The 18,607-nt window shown below is 36.7% G+C and overlaps 1 protein-coding gene across 11 annotated transcripts in view; it reads left to right on the top strand.

Moving 5' to 3' along the window:
- The window catches only part of ZNF644 (zinc finger protein 644), a 114,815-nt gene that overhangs the window by 17,579 nt on the left and 78,629 nt on the right, over positions 1 to 18,607 (top strand). For 10 of the 11 annotated variants that reach the window (XM_032637296.1, XM_032637362.1, XM_032637385.1 and 7 more), the window contains one exon: positions 18,311 to 18,371. The exons of the other annotated variant lie outside the window; for it this stretch is intronic. In XM_032637296.1, coding sequence (XP_032493187.1) covers positions 18,328 to 18,371 — 44 coding nt within the window. In that variant the 5' untranslated portion in view covers positions 18,311 to 18,327. The remainder of the gene's footprint in view (positions 1 to 18,310; positions 18,372 to 18,607) is intronic. 11 annotated transcript variants of the gene reach the window in all.

Here is an 18,607-nt window from a genome sequence, read left to right as displayed (position 1 = left end):
AGCGGCCATGGCTCACGTGCCTAGCCGCTCCGCGGCACGTGAGATCTTCCCGGACCGGGGCACGAACCCGTGTCCCCTGCATCGGCAGGCGGACTCTCAACCACTGTGCCACCAGGGAAGCCCTACAGTGTCTTTTATGTTTACTTATCAGGTTACCTTTACATGCCCTTTAATTCTTCAGGCATACTCAAGTTACTGACTACTGTCCTTTGATTTCAGCCTGAAGGACACCCTTTAATATTTCTTGTACAGCAGGTCTGCTAGCAGCCAGTTCTCTCATTTTTTATCTGTTCAATGTCTTAATTTCTCTTTCATTTTGGGAAAGTAGTTACAGAATTATTGGTTGACAGTCTTATTTTTTTCAGTACTTTGAATATGTCTTCCCATTGTCTTCTAGCTTTCATGGTTTCTGACATGAAATTAGCTGTTAATTTTATTGAGGATTTCTATATGACAAGTTGCTTATCTCTTGGCTTCTTTCAGGATTCTCTCCTTGTTTTTTGAGAGATTGATTATGAAGTATCTAGGTGTGAATCTTTTTGAGTTTGTCCTACTTGTGATTCCTTGAGCTTTTGGGGTGTTTAGATTAATGTTTTTCATTAAATATGGAGTAATTTCAGCGATTATTTATTCAGATATTACTTCTTCCCCTCTTTCTCCTCTCTTTTGGGACTCCCATTCTGTATTGGTGTTCTTAATGATGTCCTTCAGGAATATTAGGCACACTGTTTGGTTTTTTCCTTTTCTTTCTGCTCCTCAGAGTGGATAATCTCAATTGGTGTATCTTCAGATTCACTGATTCTTTCTTCTGTCTGCTCACATCTGCTACTAAAACCTTGTAGTGAATTTTTCATTTTCATTCTTGTACTTTTCAGCTTCAGAATTTCAGTTTTGTCCTTCATGATTTCTCTATCTTTTTTTAAACCAATTTCAAGAACTATACACATTTTATTTTCTACAGACCTGAATTTGACTTTTTAAAGTTAAATTTACACACATTTACATGCACAAACTCTATCTGTATATTTTTAACAAATGTATACACATTTATAGCCTACATTCCTATAAAGATGCAGAGTTTTTCTATCACCTCAAAAATCTTCTTGTGTTGATATTTTCTGCTTGTGAGACATCCATACTTTCCTTTAGTTCTTTTGACATGGATTTCCTTTAGGTCTTAGAACATATTAAAGCTGATTTATAACTTTGTTCACTAAGTCCAATGTCTGAGTTTCTTCAGAGACAGTTTCTTTTGACTGCCTTTTTTTTTTAATGTGTATGAGCCATACTTTTTTTTTTATTGTTTTGTCATTTTTTTGTTGAAAACTGCATTTTAAATAATGTGGCAGCTCTGATGATTAGATATTCTCCCCTCCCCAGCATTTGTTGTTGTTACTGTTTGTTGTTGTTAGTTTGTTTAGTGATTTTTCAGAACTAATTCTGTAAAATATGTATTCTTTGCTATGTATGGCCACTGAAGTCTCTCTACTCAGTTAGCTTAGTGGTCAGCCAATAATTGGACAGTGATTTCCTTAAATGCCTGGGACCAGTAAGTCTCCCAGTATTTGTTGAGAGGCTCTGTGTGTGTGTGTTGGGGAACACCTTCAGCACTCAGCCAGTAAATTTGTAACTTTGCCTTACCCTTCAGTTCCTGTTTGTGCAGAACTTCCAGGTTAGCCGGAGGTGAGCACTTAGGGCCTTCTCAGGCCTTTCCTGAGTATGTGTACAACCTAGAGCATGTGTGCAGCTCTGGGCACACATTTGACCATCTAGATTCTCAGGAATATATTGGAGCTTTTCTAAGCCCCAATTTTTCTTTTTTTTTTCTTTTTCTTTTTTTTTTTTTTTTTTGTGGTATGCGGGCCTCTCACTGTCATGGCCTCTCCTGTTGCGGAGCACAGGCTCTGGACGCACAGGCTCAGCGGCCATGGCTCACAGGCCCAGCCGCTCTGTGGCATGTGGGATCCTCCCGGACCGGGGCACAAACCCGTGTCCACTGCATTGGCAGGCGGACTCTCAACCACTGCGCCACCAGGGAAGCCCCCAGTTTTTCTTTTTAAGCTTTTTGGTTAGTCTGTTGTTGGTCTTATCTGTTATCCACTGCCTCAGTCAGCTGTAACATGATACAATTTTTTCCAGTCGTTTTTGACAAATGCCCTTGGGGAAAGGCTTTTTTTTGCACTGAGTGCCCTCTTAGGTCAAATTTAAGATAGCTTTGGGAGTGGTGTCTTCCAGGAAACCACCAGACATGTCAAATAATGACAGCCCTCTGAGAATGCAGTAGTGAAGGAGCTGTCACCCTCTTCTGCCCCCCTCAGTTAACTTCCAGGCTGCTGGTTTTCACCAGGCCTGTGGACTGTTGGCTTTCAAGTCTACTGTGGCTCTAGGGTGGGAGGATGGGAATAGGGCAAAATAAATGCCACAGAGTTTGCTGGTCTTATCAAGATTCAGCCATCTTTCTTGAATAAACTCTCTCCAGATTGCTGCAAGTCTTTGGTTAATTTCTAGAGTTTGGAAAACGTTGACTCTGTTTTTGTCAGTGTTCTTGTTGGTTTTATGGAGATGATTTTTGAATCTCCTTATTTTGGTATTTTTGCTGGTGTCTTACCATTGAGTTTTCCAAATTATTATATATATATAATTTTATTTTAACACACTAGTCATTTTAAAAAATATTTATTTTTAGCTGCGTCAGGTCTTAGTTGCGGTATGCGGGATCTTTGTTGCAGCATGTGGGATCCTCTGCTGCAGCATGCGGGCTCCTTGTTGCAGTGTGTGGGCTTCTCTCCATTTGTGGTACATAGACTTAGTAGTTGTGGCACTCAGCCTCTCTAGTTGTGGCCCACATGCTCAGTAGTTGCAACGCACGGGCTTAGTTGCCCTGCGGCATGTGGGATCTTAGTTCCCCAACCACGGGTCAAACCCATGTCCCCTTCATTGGAAAGGCGGGTTCTTAACCACTGGACCACCAGGGAAGTCCCCAAAGTTATTTCATGTTTTAGATATGAGTCTTTTGTCAGGTATGTAGTTTGCACACATTTTCTCCAAATTTGTCACTTGCTTTTTAATCCTCTTCACAGGATCTCTCACAGAGTAGAAAATTTTCATTTTGATCAAGTCCAGTTTATCAGATTTCTTCTTCTAAGGATCATGCATTTGTTATTTCTAAGAATACTTTTCTGTCTTTAGAGCCTGATGATTTTTTTCTATCTTCTACCAGATTAATAATATTACATTTTTCATGTATACCTATAATCCACTTTGAATTAACATTGGTATAGAATGTCAGATTTAAGTCAGTGTTTTGTTTTTTCTCTCCACATATATCCAGTTGCTCTTGTACAATTTGTTGAAAATACTTTTTTTCTCTATTGAATTGCTTTTGCACTTTTGTCAAAAAATCAATTAGCCATCTTCCTGTAGGGCTATGGAATAATTTGGGGAGGTTACAGAGGGATATAAGAGGGTAAGTCATTTTCTTACACTGGAAATAATCAGATGCAAAATGAAAAATCAAGATATAACTGTATTGTTTAGAAATTGGTGGGGGGGGACTTACTGCTGTTTTTCATAACATGCTTTATTTGATTTTTAAAATATGTATTTGTATAACTTTGATTAAAATAAAAACAAAATACTATAGGATAATGCTAGTGCCTTATTTACGGAAAAATTCAAAGCCTTAAATGTCTGTGCTTTTAGTTTTGAAACATTTTTACTGTGGAAAAAATGCTCAGAATAATGCATGGAAAAAATGTCCAACTTAAGTATTCAAAAGTACATACCTGCTTAGTCACCCACTGTCAAAAATGAAAACATTGCCAGATCCTCCACTCTGCTTCTTCCCAAACCTCTTCTTCTCTGTTAGGGTATTACCATCCTACGTTTTCTGGTACTAACTTTTTGGCTTTATATTTTTACTATTAAAAAACACATTTTTGAAATGTTTTCTGTTAATGAAATTTATGTAAATGGATCCTGGCTTTTCCAGTTTTGTTTATGAGCTTTAGTTCTATTGTTGCATTTAACTGTAATTCATTCACTTCCATTGCTGTACAGTATGTGAATAGTCCACGGTTTATTCATTCTATTTTTGATGGAAATTTGAGTTATTTCCATTTTTAGGCTTCTGTAAATAATGCTATGCATTAACTTGTACGTGTCTCATAGTACACACATGCACATATGTATATTTAGTAAATACCTAAGAGTTTAATAGCTTGGTTTTAGAGTGTATTTATGTTTAATTTCAGAAGACATTCAACATTTGTTTCCCAAAGTGTTTGTAGCAATTTATAGTCATCAACAGAGTTCCTTTTGCACTTCATCTTCTCCAACACTTTATATTGTTAATCTTTAATTTTAGCCATACTAGAGGGTGTGTAGTGCTGTCTCATAGTGGTTTTATTTTCCATTTCCCTGATTGCAAATGTGATTGAATACCTTTTATTATGTTTATTGAGCAGGTTTTGTAAATATTTTGTGTATTTGAAAAAGAATATGTATTCTGCAGTTTTGGGGTGCAGTATTTACATGTGTCTGTTAAGTCAGGGGTCCCCAATCCCCAGGCTGTGGACCAGTACTGGTCCACAGCCTGTTAGGAACCAGGCTGACCAGCAGGAGGTGAGTGGCCAGCGAGTGAGGGAAGCTTCATCTGCGGCTCCCCATGGCTCACATTACCACCTGAACCCTTCCTCCCCCCACCCACCGCCACCCCTGCCCCCCGGTCCGTGGAAAAATTGTCTTCCATGAAACTGGTCCCTGGTGCCAAAAAGGTTGCGGACCGCTGTGTTAAGTCAGTTTTGTTAATCATGTTGTTCAAAACTTCTGCATCCTCACCAGCTTAACTTCTGCATGCTTGTTCAATTAGGGAGGTATGTTAAAATCTGCTGCTGCCATTATGGATTTGTCTTTCTTGTGTTGCTGGCGATTTTTGGTTTACATATTGGAATCCATATTACTAGCGGCACACAAATTTAGAATGGTTTCATGTTTCTGATGAGTTGAACCGCTTATCATTATTGATTCTTTTTATCTTTGGTAATGCTTTTTTGCTTTGAAATCTACGTTTATTGATAATAACACAAGCCTTCTTATTGTTTATTGTTCATTTTCTCCCCCCAACCATTTATTTTAAATTTTTCTGTGCCTTTATGTTTTAGAAGTATTTCATGTATACACCGTATCATTGTTTTACTTTCAGTCCCATCTAACACTCTTAGTCTTTTAATTATAACATAAAATTTATTTAGATTTCATAATTTTACTGGTTATTGGGACTTAAGTGAGTGATCTTATTATGTGCTTTCTATTTATTAGGACTGTTGTATTCTTTTCCTCACTTTTCTTGCCGTCTTTTGGATTAACTATTTTTATTACTTCTCCCCTTCCCCCGTCTTTTTTTTTTTTTTTTTTTTTTTTTTGCGGTGCGCGGACCTCTCACTGCTGTGGCCTCTCCCGTTGCGGAGCACAGGCTCCGGACGCACAGGCCCAGCGGCCATGGCTCACGGGCCCAGCCGCTCGGCGGCATGTGGGATCCTCCCGGACCAGGGCACGAACCCGTGTCTCCTGCATCGGCAGGCAGACTCTCAACCACTGCGCCACCAGCGAAGCCCCCCGTCTTTTTTTTTTAACTGTTGGTTTTGTCTGCTAGCCACAAGTATCTTTTTGTTTATTTGAAAATATCTTTTTTTCATTTTTGAAGAATAGTATCACTGGATATAGAAGATGTTCCAGTATACACTTTTTTCTGGTGATAAGTCAACCATTACTTGTACTGTCATTTCCCATATATAACCAGTCACTTTTCTCTGGCTGTACTCAAGGTTTTCTCGTTGGCCTTTAGTAGCTTGATTATGATGTATATGTAGAAATGATTCTTTGTGTTTATCCTGTTTGGGTTTGTTGAGATTTTTGTATCTATAAGTTAATGTTTCCTAACACATTTGAGATTTTTTTTCCATTATTTCTTCAGCAAAAATTATTTTGCACCTTCTTTACTCTTCTCGCATTCCGTTACATCTTGTTGTACATATGTGTTGAGTTGGGTGTCATCTATTTTGGACTGCCTGATATTGTCCTACTGGTCTCTGAGACTCTTAATTTTTCTTCAGTCGTTTTACTTTCTTTTTTTTGGATTGGACAGTTTTATTGCCCTATCTTCAAGCTCATGAGTTCGTTCTTCTGCCATCTCTAATCACCTCCTTTGGGTGAATTTTTATGTCATTTATTTTATTTATCAGCTTTTTCTTTGTTATAGTTTCTGTCAACTCTTTGAATGTATTTTCTTTTAATTCTCATAACATACTTTAACATAGTTGCTTGGAATTCTTTATATGCTAACTCCTATATTCAGGGTACTCAGAATTATATCTACTGACACCCCTTTTTTCCTGAGTATGGATCACTGTTTCCTGTTTCTTTGCATATCATGAAGTTTTTGCTTGAAAACTGGACATTATGAATAAATTTTAGTGACTGGACTCTTTTAATGTTCTTCTGAGAATTCTTGTGTGAAGTTTATAGTCAGATTTTTTTTTTTTTTTTTTTTTTTTGGTACGCGGGCCTCTTTTTTTTTTTTTGAGGTACGCGGGCCTCTCACTGCTGTGGCCTCTCCCGTTGCGGAGCACAGGCTCCGGACGCGCAGGCTCAGCGGCCATGGCTCACGGGCCTAGCCGCTTCGCGGCATGTGGGATCTTCCCGGACCGGGGCACGAACCCGCGTCCCATGCATCGGCAGGCGGACTCTCAACCACTGCGCCACCAGGGAAGCCCTTATAGTCAGATTTTGAAGCTTGATTGTGGTTTACATGTTTCTAGAGATTCCACTAATTACCAGCTGTTCTGCTGGGCTGGGATTCTGTCCTCTGACACTTCAACCTTGTAGGGCTTCAGCTTCCTGCTGCCTAAACTGTACACAGTTGAATGTACCCTGTTGAAAAAGCATCAAACTCACAGTAAAGCTCTGTTTTTCAAGTGTAGCTTTCTCTCTGGCCTCTGTCAACTTTTCCCCCTCAACTCCTTCAGTTTTCCTCTGTGCATACATAGTTTATCAGTCATCCAGTGATTTGGGCAAAGTTTACCCTGAGAATTTTTGTTATATTCCTTTTTTGGTTCTCTCACTGCCATGCTTTCTCCATTTAAATTTACAACTGCTTTTCCATGCCTCAGTTCTGAGCCCTTTGGTGATGTTATCTTTCTCCAGAGATAATTTTTGTTTGTTCGTGCCACACCTGAGGTCTCCAGCAGTCTGGGTTTACCTTAATTAAATTTGAAGGATTGAGATTTTTATTTGGCCACCTAGATGTGTTCAGGTGGGGCTGCAGTGCATGTAAGAACTTTTTTTTTTACTTCTGGTTCACTACAGTTTAATCCTTTAGGTTCTCAACTCAAATACTGGGTAACGTTTAGTATAGTACTCAACAGTTCTGAACCTTGCAATCTCCATTTGATCCCCCTAGCTCTACAACAGTGTCAGAAATAATGATCAGTTTCTCAGCTGAATCAGGTGGATTGGCAAATAACCCAAAGGTAAAAGCATCCTCAGGTGCTGGGTTTCTATCTGTAGGTCTCCATCTTGTCTTGGATCTTGGCCTGGTCATTCTTCTCTGTTGTGTTAACTTTTTGATGCCATCAAATTGACGGTTTTTAATATCTTGCTCAGTTTTTCTAGTAGGTCTCAGTGGGTGGGTTGATAAATATTACCTCTTCTGCTATTATTGCAGTTATTTGAATTGACATGTTTGAATCAATGAGTGCAAATGATAGCATGAGGATAATGTCTCTGTCTCTTGGCTTTGATTTTTTTCTGTGGTGACTTTATTCCTGAATATGTTAATCTCCATGAGGTGGCAAAGATGGCCACTGTCTGCTATGATCTACATCATTGTCATAGCTGTTATTTCCACTGGAGAGTATACCTTTCCCAGTAGTCCTTGCAAACTCTTGAGAAGGATTCCAGATTTCCCATTCTGGACTACATTCCCATCCATAATAAAATTATGATGGCTAGGAGAGCAAGGTACTCTGACCAGCCTGGGTATCACTTGCTCATCCTTTGATCCAGGGGTGGGCCTAAGATTGGTGCAACTTTAATAGTTGAGTAAGAGTGTTTCCTTAAAGGAAAATACCATTAGCGTAAATAGGAAAAAGAATGTTAGGCAAGGTTGCAGATTGCTCTGCAACAGTTTATATAGATTTGTGGCATATCATGAAAGATTTCATTGTATTCTTGAATCCAGTAAAACTATCTAGCAACAAAATTGCATGAAAGATTGTAGTTGACTGATAACATTAGTTGTTAAAATGATTTTGCTCAGTTTATATATCTCTGAGATTGACAAACTGTGGCATGTTTTCTAGAGTCACTGTTAGTAAAATAATAAAAGAGATTTTTATGTCTCCTTTTCCCTTGCCTTCAAAAGTTAAGAGACCTAGATCAATCGTTAATCTAAAATACCTCTTTCTAGGGATAAGAATAATATGGTATCTTTAAGATAGAGTTGCTATATCAGTTAGCTATTGCTGTGTAATAAATTACTCTAAAACTCGGTTTAAAACAAACATGTATTATTAGAACAAGTCTGTGAGTCAGGCAGTATTTCTAGTCTTGGCAGGGCTCGTTTAAGTCTGCATTCAGAAGCAGCTCAGGAGGATGGTTCTGCTGCTCTTGGCTGGCTTCTCTAGGATGGCCTGGGGTGGGACATCTGGGCTATCCTCTTGTCCTCCAGCAGATTAGAGCGGGCTTGTTCTCATGGTAGTGGCAGGATTCCAGGAGAGCAGAGGCATACACAGTCTCTTGAAGTCTAGCTCAGAACTGGCCAACTGTGACATTTGTTACATTCTATTGATCTTCCTTATAAGGTCAAGCCCAGAATTAAAAGGACTGGGGAAAGATTCTACCTCTTGGGAGGAGAAACTGCAAAGCCTTATTGCCAATTGCATGAGTAATGGGATGGTACAGAATTGGGGTTATTTTTGCAGACAGACTTTTTGACTCATGTTGTAGAATTAATTTTTGATGTTATTTTGTTCTAGGTCAAGCCCCATTATATTTCAGTAGGAATTGAGTTTAAGTATAGAAGTTGTGGCAAGTGTAAATTAAATACATTGATCTGTCCAGTAGTCCAGATGACTTGTTTTACTTGTTTCATGGGATGTGTCTGATGAGATTTTGGAAGCATTGTTCATGTACTGAGTTACCAAATATAGGGTAATTGTAGTGCCAGTTGTCTTACGAGTTGTAGGTGTTAATAGATGATTAATTTGTATCTTTACTCTTTTAGTTATAAATGACAATGGTTTTTTTTGTGTTTATTATTATCATTCTTAATTTGAGATTTGACTTTATTTTTTCCCTGCTTATTATTCTTTGCATATTCTGATATTTTAAATAGATTTATTGAAGTACCTTTGACATATAATAAATCACACATTTAAAGTGTGCAGTTTGAACGGATTTGATATCTATATACACCCATGAAATCATCACTACAGGATAATAAACATATCCTTTATCCTCAAAGGTTTCCTTGTGCCCCTTTGTAATCCTTTCCTATTTATTGCTCCTCCCCTAATGCCCAGACAGTGACCGATCTGCTTTCTGTCAGTTATGGAGTAGTTTGAGTTTTCTAGAATTTTATGCAGATGAAGCTATGCAGTGTGAAATCTTTTTGTGTGCATTTTTTTTCACTCAGCATGATTATTTTCAGATTCATCTGTGTTGCATGTGTCATTAGTTAAATTCTACTTATTCCATTTTACAGATATGATTTAAGGATTAGTGTGTTGCTGGACATTTTTTCCCTCAGCTTTTGGCTATTACAAATGAAGGTGATTATTTGTATGTAAGCCTTTGTGTGAACATATACTTTCATTTCTTTGGGTAAATACCTAGGAGTAGGTGTATGTTTGACATTTTAAGAAATGGTGAAACTGGGCCTTCCTTGGCGGTCCAGTGGTTAAGACTTCTCCTCCAATGCAGGGGGTGTGGGTTCGATCCCTGGTCAGGGAGCTAAGATCCCACATGCCTCGTAGCCAAAAAACCAAAACATAAAACAGAAGCAATATTGTAACAAATTCAATAAAGATTTAAAAAACAATACTAAAAAAAAAAAAAAAAAAAGACACGTTGAAACTGTTTTTACAAAGTGATTGTACCATTTTATCTTCCTGTATGTGTGAGTTAGAGTTTCAGTTCCTTCACATGTTCACTTGGTATGGTCAGCCTTACTAACTTTAGCCGTTCTTGTAGTTGTGTAGTGATAACTTGTTGTGGATTTAATTTGCATTTCCCTATTGACAGATGATACTGAGCATGTTTTCATGTACTTACTTGTCATTCATGTATCTTTGGTGAAGTGCTGCTTCAAATCTTCTGCCCATTTTATAATTGGGTTGTTTGTTTTGTTGTAATTGAAGTTTTAAAAACAGATTTATTGGGATATAATTGACATGCAGTGAAATACACATATTTAAAGTGTACAGTATGATAAGTTTTGAGATACATATATATACACTCAGGAAGTCATCACCACAAAACAGGATAATGAATATATTTATCACCCCCGAAAGTTTCCTCTTGCCACTTTGTAATTCTTCCCTCTTTAGCTACATTCCCCTTTTGGGTCTGTCTTTGAAAAGCATTTAATCTAGGGTTGCTATAGTTAGTGCTGCCTGACATAAGAGGTTTTATACTCTTTCTAAAGGGAACAGGCATTATTTCTGACTTTGTGTGAGACTAGGGCAATAATCCCTCTCATCCTTTTGAGTGGCTCTTTCCTTCACCTTGGGTAGTTTCCACACAGGCTTGTTCTAATCGTTATGCAGCTGAATACTTAAGGGTGTGGTAGCTCTATGCACTTGTCTTCTCTCCAGTATTCTGCCCTGCAGTCTCTAGCTGTCATGGCTTCGTTGGACTTCCAGCTGAGTCTCCTCAGTTCAGGGAGACCATCATATTCTACCTGGGTAGCTCTTCCCTGGGGGGCTGTATTTTCTTCAGGTGGTAAATTGGGAATGTTGGAAGGCTCACCGCATTTGTTTCTCTTCTTTTAGGGTTCACCATCAGTGACTGCCTAATACCTGAAAACTTTCATTTCATATATATTTTTTGGTTTCTTAGGCTTTTCAGGTGGAGGGCAACTTCAATCCTTGCTATTCCATCTTGGCCCTTGTATGTGATTTTTTCTTGATATTTCTTTGTTTTTTTAAGTTGTAAAATACACAACATTAAATTTACAATCTTAACCATTTTTAGTTGTACAGTTCAGTAGTGTTAAGAATATTTGTACTGTGCAGCCAGATCTCTAGAACTTTTTATTCTGTGAAACTGAAACTCTACCATTAAACACTAATTTTATCCCCCCCTGCCCCATCCTTAACCCTTGGCACCTACCTTTCTACCTGTTTTTTCTGTTATCTTGACTATGTTAGATAATTCATACAAGTGGAATCATACAATATTTGTTATTTTGTAATTGGCTCATTTCACTTAGCATAATGTCCTCAAGTTCATCCATGATGTAGCATGTAACAGGATTTTCTTCGTTTTTAAAGACTACATAATATTCCATTGTATGTATATACTGCATTTCCTTTATCCATTTATCTGCTGATGAACATTCAGTTTGTTTCCACCTCTTGAATAATGCTACAAGGAATATGGGTATGTAAATATCTCTTTGAGATCCTACTTTGAATTATTTTGGTATATACCCAGAACTGAGATTACTGGATCATATGCTAATTCTTTTTTAATTTTTTGAGGAGCTGCCATATTATTTTCTGTAATTGTTACACCATTTTACATTCCCACCTACACTGCACAAGAGTTCCAATTCTCTGTATCCTTTCCAAAGCTTATTATTTTCTTTTCGGTAGTGGCCATTCTATTGAGATGTGAAATGATATCTCATTGTGGTTCTGATTTGTATTTTTCTTGAACATCTCTTCATATACTCTTTGAACATTTGTATATTTTTTTTGATATTTGTCTATTCAGGTCTTTTGCCCATTTTTTAATCAGGTTGTTTTGAGGGTTTTTTGTTGTTGTTGAGTTGTAAATGTTACTTACATATTTTGGATATTTAACCCCTTATCAGATATATGATTTGTAAAAATTTTCTCCCATTCTGTAGATTACCTGTTCACTCTATTGATTCCTTTGAAGAAGAGGAGATTTTTAAGTTTGTGGTAGTCTACTTTGTCTGTTTTTGCTTTTGTTGTCTCTGCTTTTGGTGTCATATCCCAAACTCAATCTCATGAAGCTTTTTGCCTTTTTTTCATAGTTTTAGCTCTCATGTTTATGTCTTTGATCTATTTTGAGTCAATTTTTTAATGTTGTATTAGGTAGAGATCCAACTTCATTCTTTTGCATGTTTCGATCCAGTTTTCCCAGCACTGTTTATTTCCCAGCACTATTATAAATGGGATTGTTTCATAATTTTGTTTTTCATATTGTTCATTGTTAATATGTAGAAGCACAACTGATATTTGTGTATTGGTTTTGTATCCTGCAGTTTTGCTGAAACCATTTATTAGTTTTAACATTTTTTAAAGAATTTTTAACATTTTTTAAAGAATCTTTAGGACTTTCTATGTTTAAGAGCATGTCTTCAGCAAACAGGTAATTTTACTTCTACTTTTCCAATTTGTGTGCCTTTTATTTTGTCTTCCTGTCTAATTGCTCTGGTTTGTACTTCCAGTATTGTGTTGAGTAGAAGTAGCAAGTGTGGGCATCTTTACTTTCTTTTTGCTCTTAGAGAGAAAACTTTCAGTCTTTCACTGTAGGGTATGATGTTAATTAACTGTGGGCTTTTCTCATGTGGCTTTTACTATGTTGAAGTGGTTTCCTTCTATTTCTAGTTTATTGCATGTTCCTATCATAAAATGGTATTGGGTTTTGTCAAATGCTTTTTCTGCATCAATTGAGGTGGTCACGTGGTTTCTATCCTTCCTTCTGTTAATATGATGTATTGCATCAATTGATTTTTATTTGTTGAACCATCCTTGCATTCCAGGAATAAATCCAGTTTGGTCATGGTGAGTATCATTCTTTTGATGTGCTAATGAATTCAGTTTGCTGGTATTTTGTTGAGGATATTTGCTGGTATTCATCAGGGATATTTGTCTGTAGTTTTCTTCTCTTGTTGTGTCTTTGGCTTTGGTATCAGGGTAATGCTGACCTCATTACAGTGAATGAGAATGAGTTTGTGCATGTTCTTTTATCTTCAGTTCTTTAGAAGAGTTTGAAGAGAATTCTTCTTTAAATGTTAGGTAGAATTATCCAGTGGAGTCATCTGGTTCTTCTTTATTTCATTGAGAGGGTTTTGATTACTGCTTCAATCTCCTTACCTAGTTTCAGGTCCGATCAGATATTTTAGTGCTTCCTGATTCAGTCATCATGGTCATGTGTTTCTAGGAATTTATCTGTTTCTTCTAGGTTGTCCAATTTGTTGGCAGCTAATTGTTCATAGTAATGTTTTATAATCCTTTTGGCATTTGTTATAATGTCCCCTCTTTCATTTGTAATTTTATTTGAATCTTCTCTCTTATTTTCTTAGTCTAGCTAAGAATTTGTCAATTTTGTTGATCTTTTAAAAAACAAACTCTTGATTTTGTTGATTTTTTCCCCCCATTTCTGTTCTTTATTTTATCTCTGCGTTATTCTTTATCATTTCCTTCCATTTGCTAACTTTTGGTTTAGCTTGTTCTTATATAAGTATAAAGTTAAGTTGATGATTTAAGATCTTCCTTTCTTAACGTAAGCATATAAACTTCCCTCTTAGTACTGCTGTCACTGAATCCCATTAGTTTTGGTATGTTGTGTTTTCATATTTATTTGTCTCCTAATATCGTCTAAATTCCCTTGAGATTTCTTCTTTGACCCATTGGTTGTTTAAGAATTAGTTGTTCAGTTCTTGTATTTGTGGATCTTCCTGTTCTCCTTTTGCTTTTGATTTCTAGTTTCATTTCATTGTGGTGAGAGAAGAGAGTTTGCATGATTTCAGTCTTAAATTTGGTAAGACTTGTTTTGTGGCCTACCTTATACGTATTTTTGATGTGCTGTGTTTACTTCAGGGTTTAATTCTGAAGCCTTTTCTAATTTGTCAGTGTTTAATTTTCTAAAATATGTTCATGCCTTTTCAATATACTTAAAATACTTGAAAAATGAAGACATTACTTTTTATTTGTTTTTTAAAATAAATTTATTTGTTTATTTATTTATTTTTGGTTGTGTTGGGTCTTTGTTGCTGTGCACGGGCTTTCTCTAGTTGCAGCGAGCAGGGGTTACTCATCATTGCAGTGCATGGACTTCTCATTGCAGTGGCTTCTCTTGTTGCGGAGCACAGGCTCTAGGTGTGTGGGCTTCAGTAGTTGTGGCACATGGGCTTAGTTACTCTGCAGCATGTGGGATCTTCCCAGACAAGGGCTCGAACCTGCGTCCCCTGCACTGGCAGGCGGTTTCTTAACCACTGCACCACCAGGGAAGTCCCAATATTACTTTTTAGAAATTTTAGATTTATAGAAAATTTGAAAAGGATAATACAGAGACTTCCCACACTGTCCTTCTTCCCCCATGCACACTTTGTTTTCTCTATTATTAACAACTTACTTTAGTCTGGTACAATTGTTACAGTTAATAAACCAATATTGTTACATTGTTATTAACTAAAGAACATAGTTTATTCAGATTTCCTTAGTTTTTACCTGATGTTCTTTTTCTCTTCCAGGATCCCATCTAGGATACTGCATTACATTTAGTTGTCATTTCTCTTTAGGCTCTTTAAGGCTTTGTTTTTGATGACCTTGACAGTTTTGAGGAGTATTGGTTAGGCATATCGTAGGATTTTCCTCTACTGGAATTTGTCTGATGTTTTTCTCATGATTAGACTGGGATTATGGGTTTTGGGGAAGATATATTTGACATTTTAGTCTGCAGTTTTCTCTTAAAATGTACCTTTTGAGGTAAAACCAGTTATATCAGTTACTTTAAGTGTTCTCTCTTTTCTGTATCCCCCTTCCAGTATTCACCTAAAGAATATCCTAATTATATTATACTTTTAAGATACGGATTTAAAAGGAACTTTCTATCAAACTTCCTTATAAAATCCACCTTTTAAAAAAATATAGTGTTTAAAATGGCCTGGTTTGTCTCTTTGGGGAACAGATACAATTAAAAGTGGGTTTTTTTCTCCCCAGACTTTGAAATATAACTGTGAGCAGAACAAGATAAAAAAATGAAACAGCTAAAGTCAAAGTTAGTTATTGTGTGTAGTATTTGTGTATGCTTTTGTTTTATTTATTGTGATAAATGTACATATAATGAAATTTAACATTTTAAACATTTTGAAGTGTATAGCTCAGTGGCATTAAGTACGTTCACTTTGTTGTGCAAACATGTATATCCTTTTGTATTAGTTGGCTACAGCTGCTATAATTAAAAAAACACAGACGAGGTGGCTTAAACAACAGAAATTTATTGTCTCACAGGTCTGGAGGCTAGAAGTCCAAGATTTGAGAGTTAGGTTTGGTTTCCACTGATTCCTGTCTCCTTGCAGATGGCTGTTTTCTCACGGCCTTTCCTCTGAGCCTGCATCCTTGGTGTCTCTGTCTCTTCTTATAAGGACACCAGTCATATTGGATTAGGGCCCTACCCTTATGACCCTATTTAACCTTAATTAATTCCTTACAGGCCCTATCTCCAAATACAGTTACATTGGGAGTTAGAGCTTCAACATGGGAATTTAATGGGGGGACACAGTTCAGTCCATAACATCTTTTATGTAGTGCTTCTAATTTATCTCCCAGAAAACCTGCCATCATCATCAATATATTAGTTTCCTAGTCTGCTCTTACAAATTATCAAAAACTACGTTGCTTAAGATAATGGAAACTTAATTCTATCACAGTTCTGGAAGCCAGAAGTCTGAAGTCTATCACTGGGCAGAAATCAAGGTGTCAGCAGTGATGATCTCTCTCCAGACTCTATAGGAGAATCTGTTCCTCGCCTTGTCTCAATTCTGGTAGCTGCTGGCATTCCTGGCTTTCGCTTTAGTCTTTAAGGCCAGTGTTTTCAAATCTCTTTCTGCTCTGTCTTTACCTTCGCTGTGTATAGTCAGAGGTCTCCATGTCCCCTTCTTTATAAGGATACATGTGATTGTATTTAGGGCCCATCCAGATGATCCAGGATAATCTCTCCATCTCAAAATCTTTCACTTAGTCACATCTGTAAAGGCACTTTTTTTTCTTTTGCCATATAAAGTAAAATTTACAGGTTCGAGGGAGTAGGATGTGGATATCTTTTGTAGGACCATTTTTTAACCTATCATACTGAGCAACTCATAGTAGACTTCTGATGTTCCCACTTTGATTTATAGTTTGTAATAGGTCTCAGTATCTAGTTCTGGGTGGGTAAAGGCTGGTGGCAGTGGGTGGCAGAATATTCTCATCTCTTCTAGACATTATGCAAAAAATTCTAGGCCTGTGTTCTCAGTGGGTGGTCCCAGAAGTGTCAGCATCAGCATCACTTTAGGAACTTAGAAATACAAATGATCAGGCTTCAGTCTTAGACCTGCCAAATCAGGAACTCTGAAGGTAGGGCCTAGCCATCTCTGCATAACAAGCCCTCTGGGTCATTCCAGTGCACCCTGAAGTTTGAGAAACACTTTTCTAGATTATTGACATTATCAGTATTAAAACCATATTCCCTATCCTCTCCAAAGTTTTTCTGCTTAATGCTAATACTTAAATTAGTCTAGGATTTATTGTCCACAAACTTTGTTTTCTGTAGAGATACAAACATTTAGTACCAAATCTTGGTACTGATAATCAGTGAAATTAATTCATTTACTCAATAGAAGTTTGCACTGGGCTAATTTTTGTCAGTTGTATTTTATTTAGATGTAGTCATTTTATAAAGTAATGTTACTGGGATCCAGAAGTGATATGAATTTTTTCTCTAGTCCTTGAAAATGGGGATAAACTCAGCCTGAATTTTACTTTATCTTCTGTATCCCTGTGTACATTTGGGGATACAATACAAAATTTGTAATCTTTCATTCTGCCTACATTGTTAGGCTTTTATTATGTGCTATCCAGTGAAAGTGCTGAAGTGAGTTAAATGAATTCTTTTCTTCAGTGTGTCCACATTGTAGCTCAGAAAACACACAGGTAAACAGAATTGATATAGAGCTATCACTAGTTGCTATCACAATTGAGAAACACAGCTTTACATAGTAGAAGAAGTTAAAGAAGGATCTGCCAGGGTGACTGAGCTAAATATCAAAAAACTAGTAGAAAGGTGTTAGCAAGGTTAAGGAGAGAGAGAAAGTAGGTATAGTTCACCATGTGAAAAGGCAGGAAAGCTGAGAGAGCATATGGGCTCTTCTGGGAGTTGAAGGGGTTTAGTATAGTAGAAACGTGGAGTGAAGGGGAGAGTAAAGATTGGGGATAAATAGATGAGGCTTAGGTCATTGATGAGTACTGTTGAAGGCCTTGAGGCATAGATGTGATGTCTTCAGGGTAGCCATTGCAAAATGATTACTTACATAGTTTTGGGAAGGATGAATTTGAGAGGATAGTGAGTCTAGAAATAGAACAGTTACAGTAATCTAGGTGAGAATAGTAGTAGATATGGTGGTGCCATTTTTTGAGAATAAAAATTCAGAAGAGTAACAACCTGGTTTTAGGAATGGGGAAAAGGTGATGTGTAGAGTTCCGGGTAAGATATATTGAGTTTCATCATTTGTGAAGTGTGATAAAATTAGGGGTGGGTAGATTTTTGACCAGTAAATTTTCAGTGGAGTGTTGGGGTGGAGGTCACCTTATACTAGATTGAAGGCTAAATTGAGGAAGCAGGAAAGTATCAATATACACCATTCTCTAGAATAATCTTTCCTGGCATTTAGTAAGTATTTAATCAGTGTTAGCCATTATTATGGCTATTAGCATACACTTTTATGCCATCTCATTTTTTTTTTCTTCAACTTTTTGGTGTATTTTTTGGTATGTATGTAATAATATTAGATAAACATTGATATAGTGAGAAGTGTGTGTTTTATTAACAAGTAATAATTTTAATTATACTATTGCCATACTATTAATACTAATGAAAACAAGAGAACTAAAAAGTTTGTTTCTCATTCGAATAGATGATTGTTCCTCAAAAAATGGTACTTAGCAATAGTTTCCTGAAGATTACTGTAATAATTCAATTTATAGTTTTTAATTTAAAAGAATAGTGTATCATAGATGTATTTATTCATACCCGAAGGAAAAAAACTAAATGATTGCCTTTACATGTATTCTTTCAGGTTTGATTTAATTTCTAATGAGATTGTTCTTGCAACGAGATGTTAATAAGACAAAATCAAGGTAAGTAGAAGACAACTTTGTTAAATATTACATATCAAAGTAGGAATAATACAAAAAATTTATGTTTAAAAAGCGTGCCTCCAAATCCAAAATCAATGAGTTTTTAAATTAAATTTCGAAATACAAAGAACCAACTTTTTGATGCACTTGGTCCAGTTGATTTGCTGGAAGTGAAAATACAGCTGTCAAATTGTGAAACTAAAGTATGCAGTTTCCAGTGACTACTAAACATGTTC

Source organism: Phocoena sinus, chromosome 1 (assembly GCF_008692025.1).
Source record: "Phocoena sinus isolate mPhoSin1 chromosome 1, mPhoSin1.pri, whole genome shotgun sequence".
NCBI lineage: Eukaryota > Metazoa > Chordata > Mammalia > Artiodactyla > Phocoenidae > Phocoena > Phocoena sinus.
Note: the sequence above shows the minus strand (reverse complement) of the source record. Positions and strands in the feature narration are given on the sequence as shown.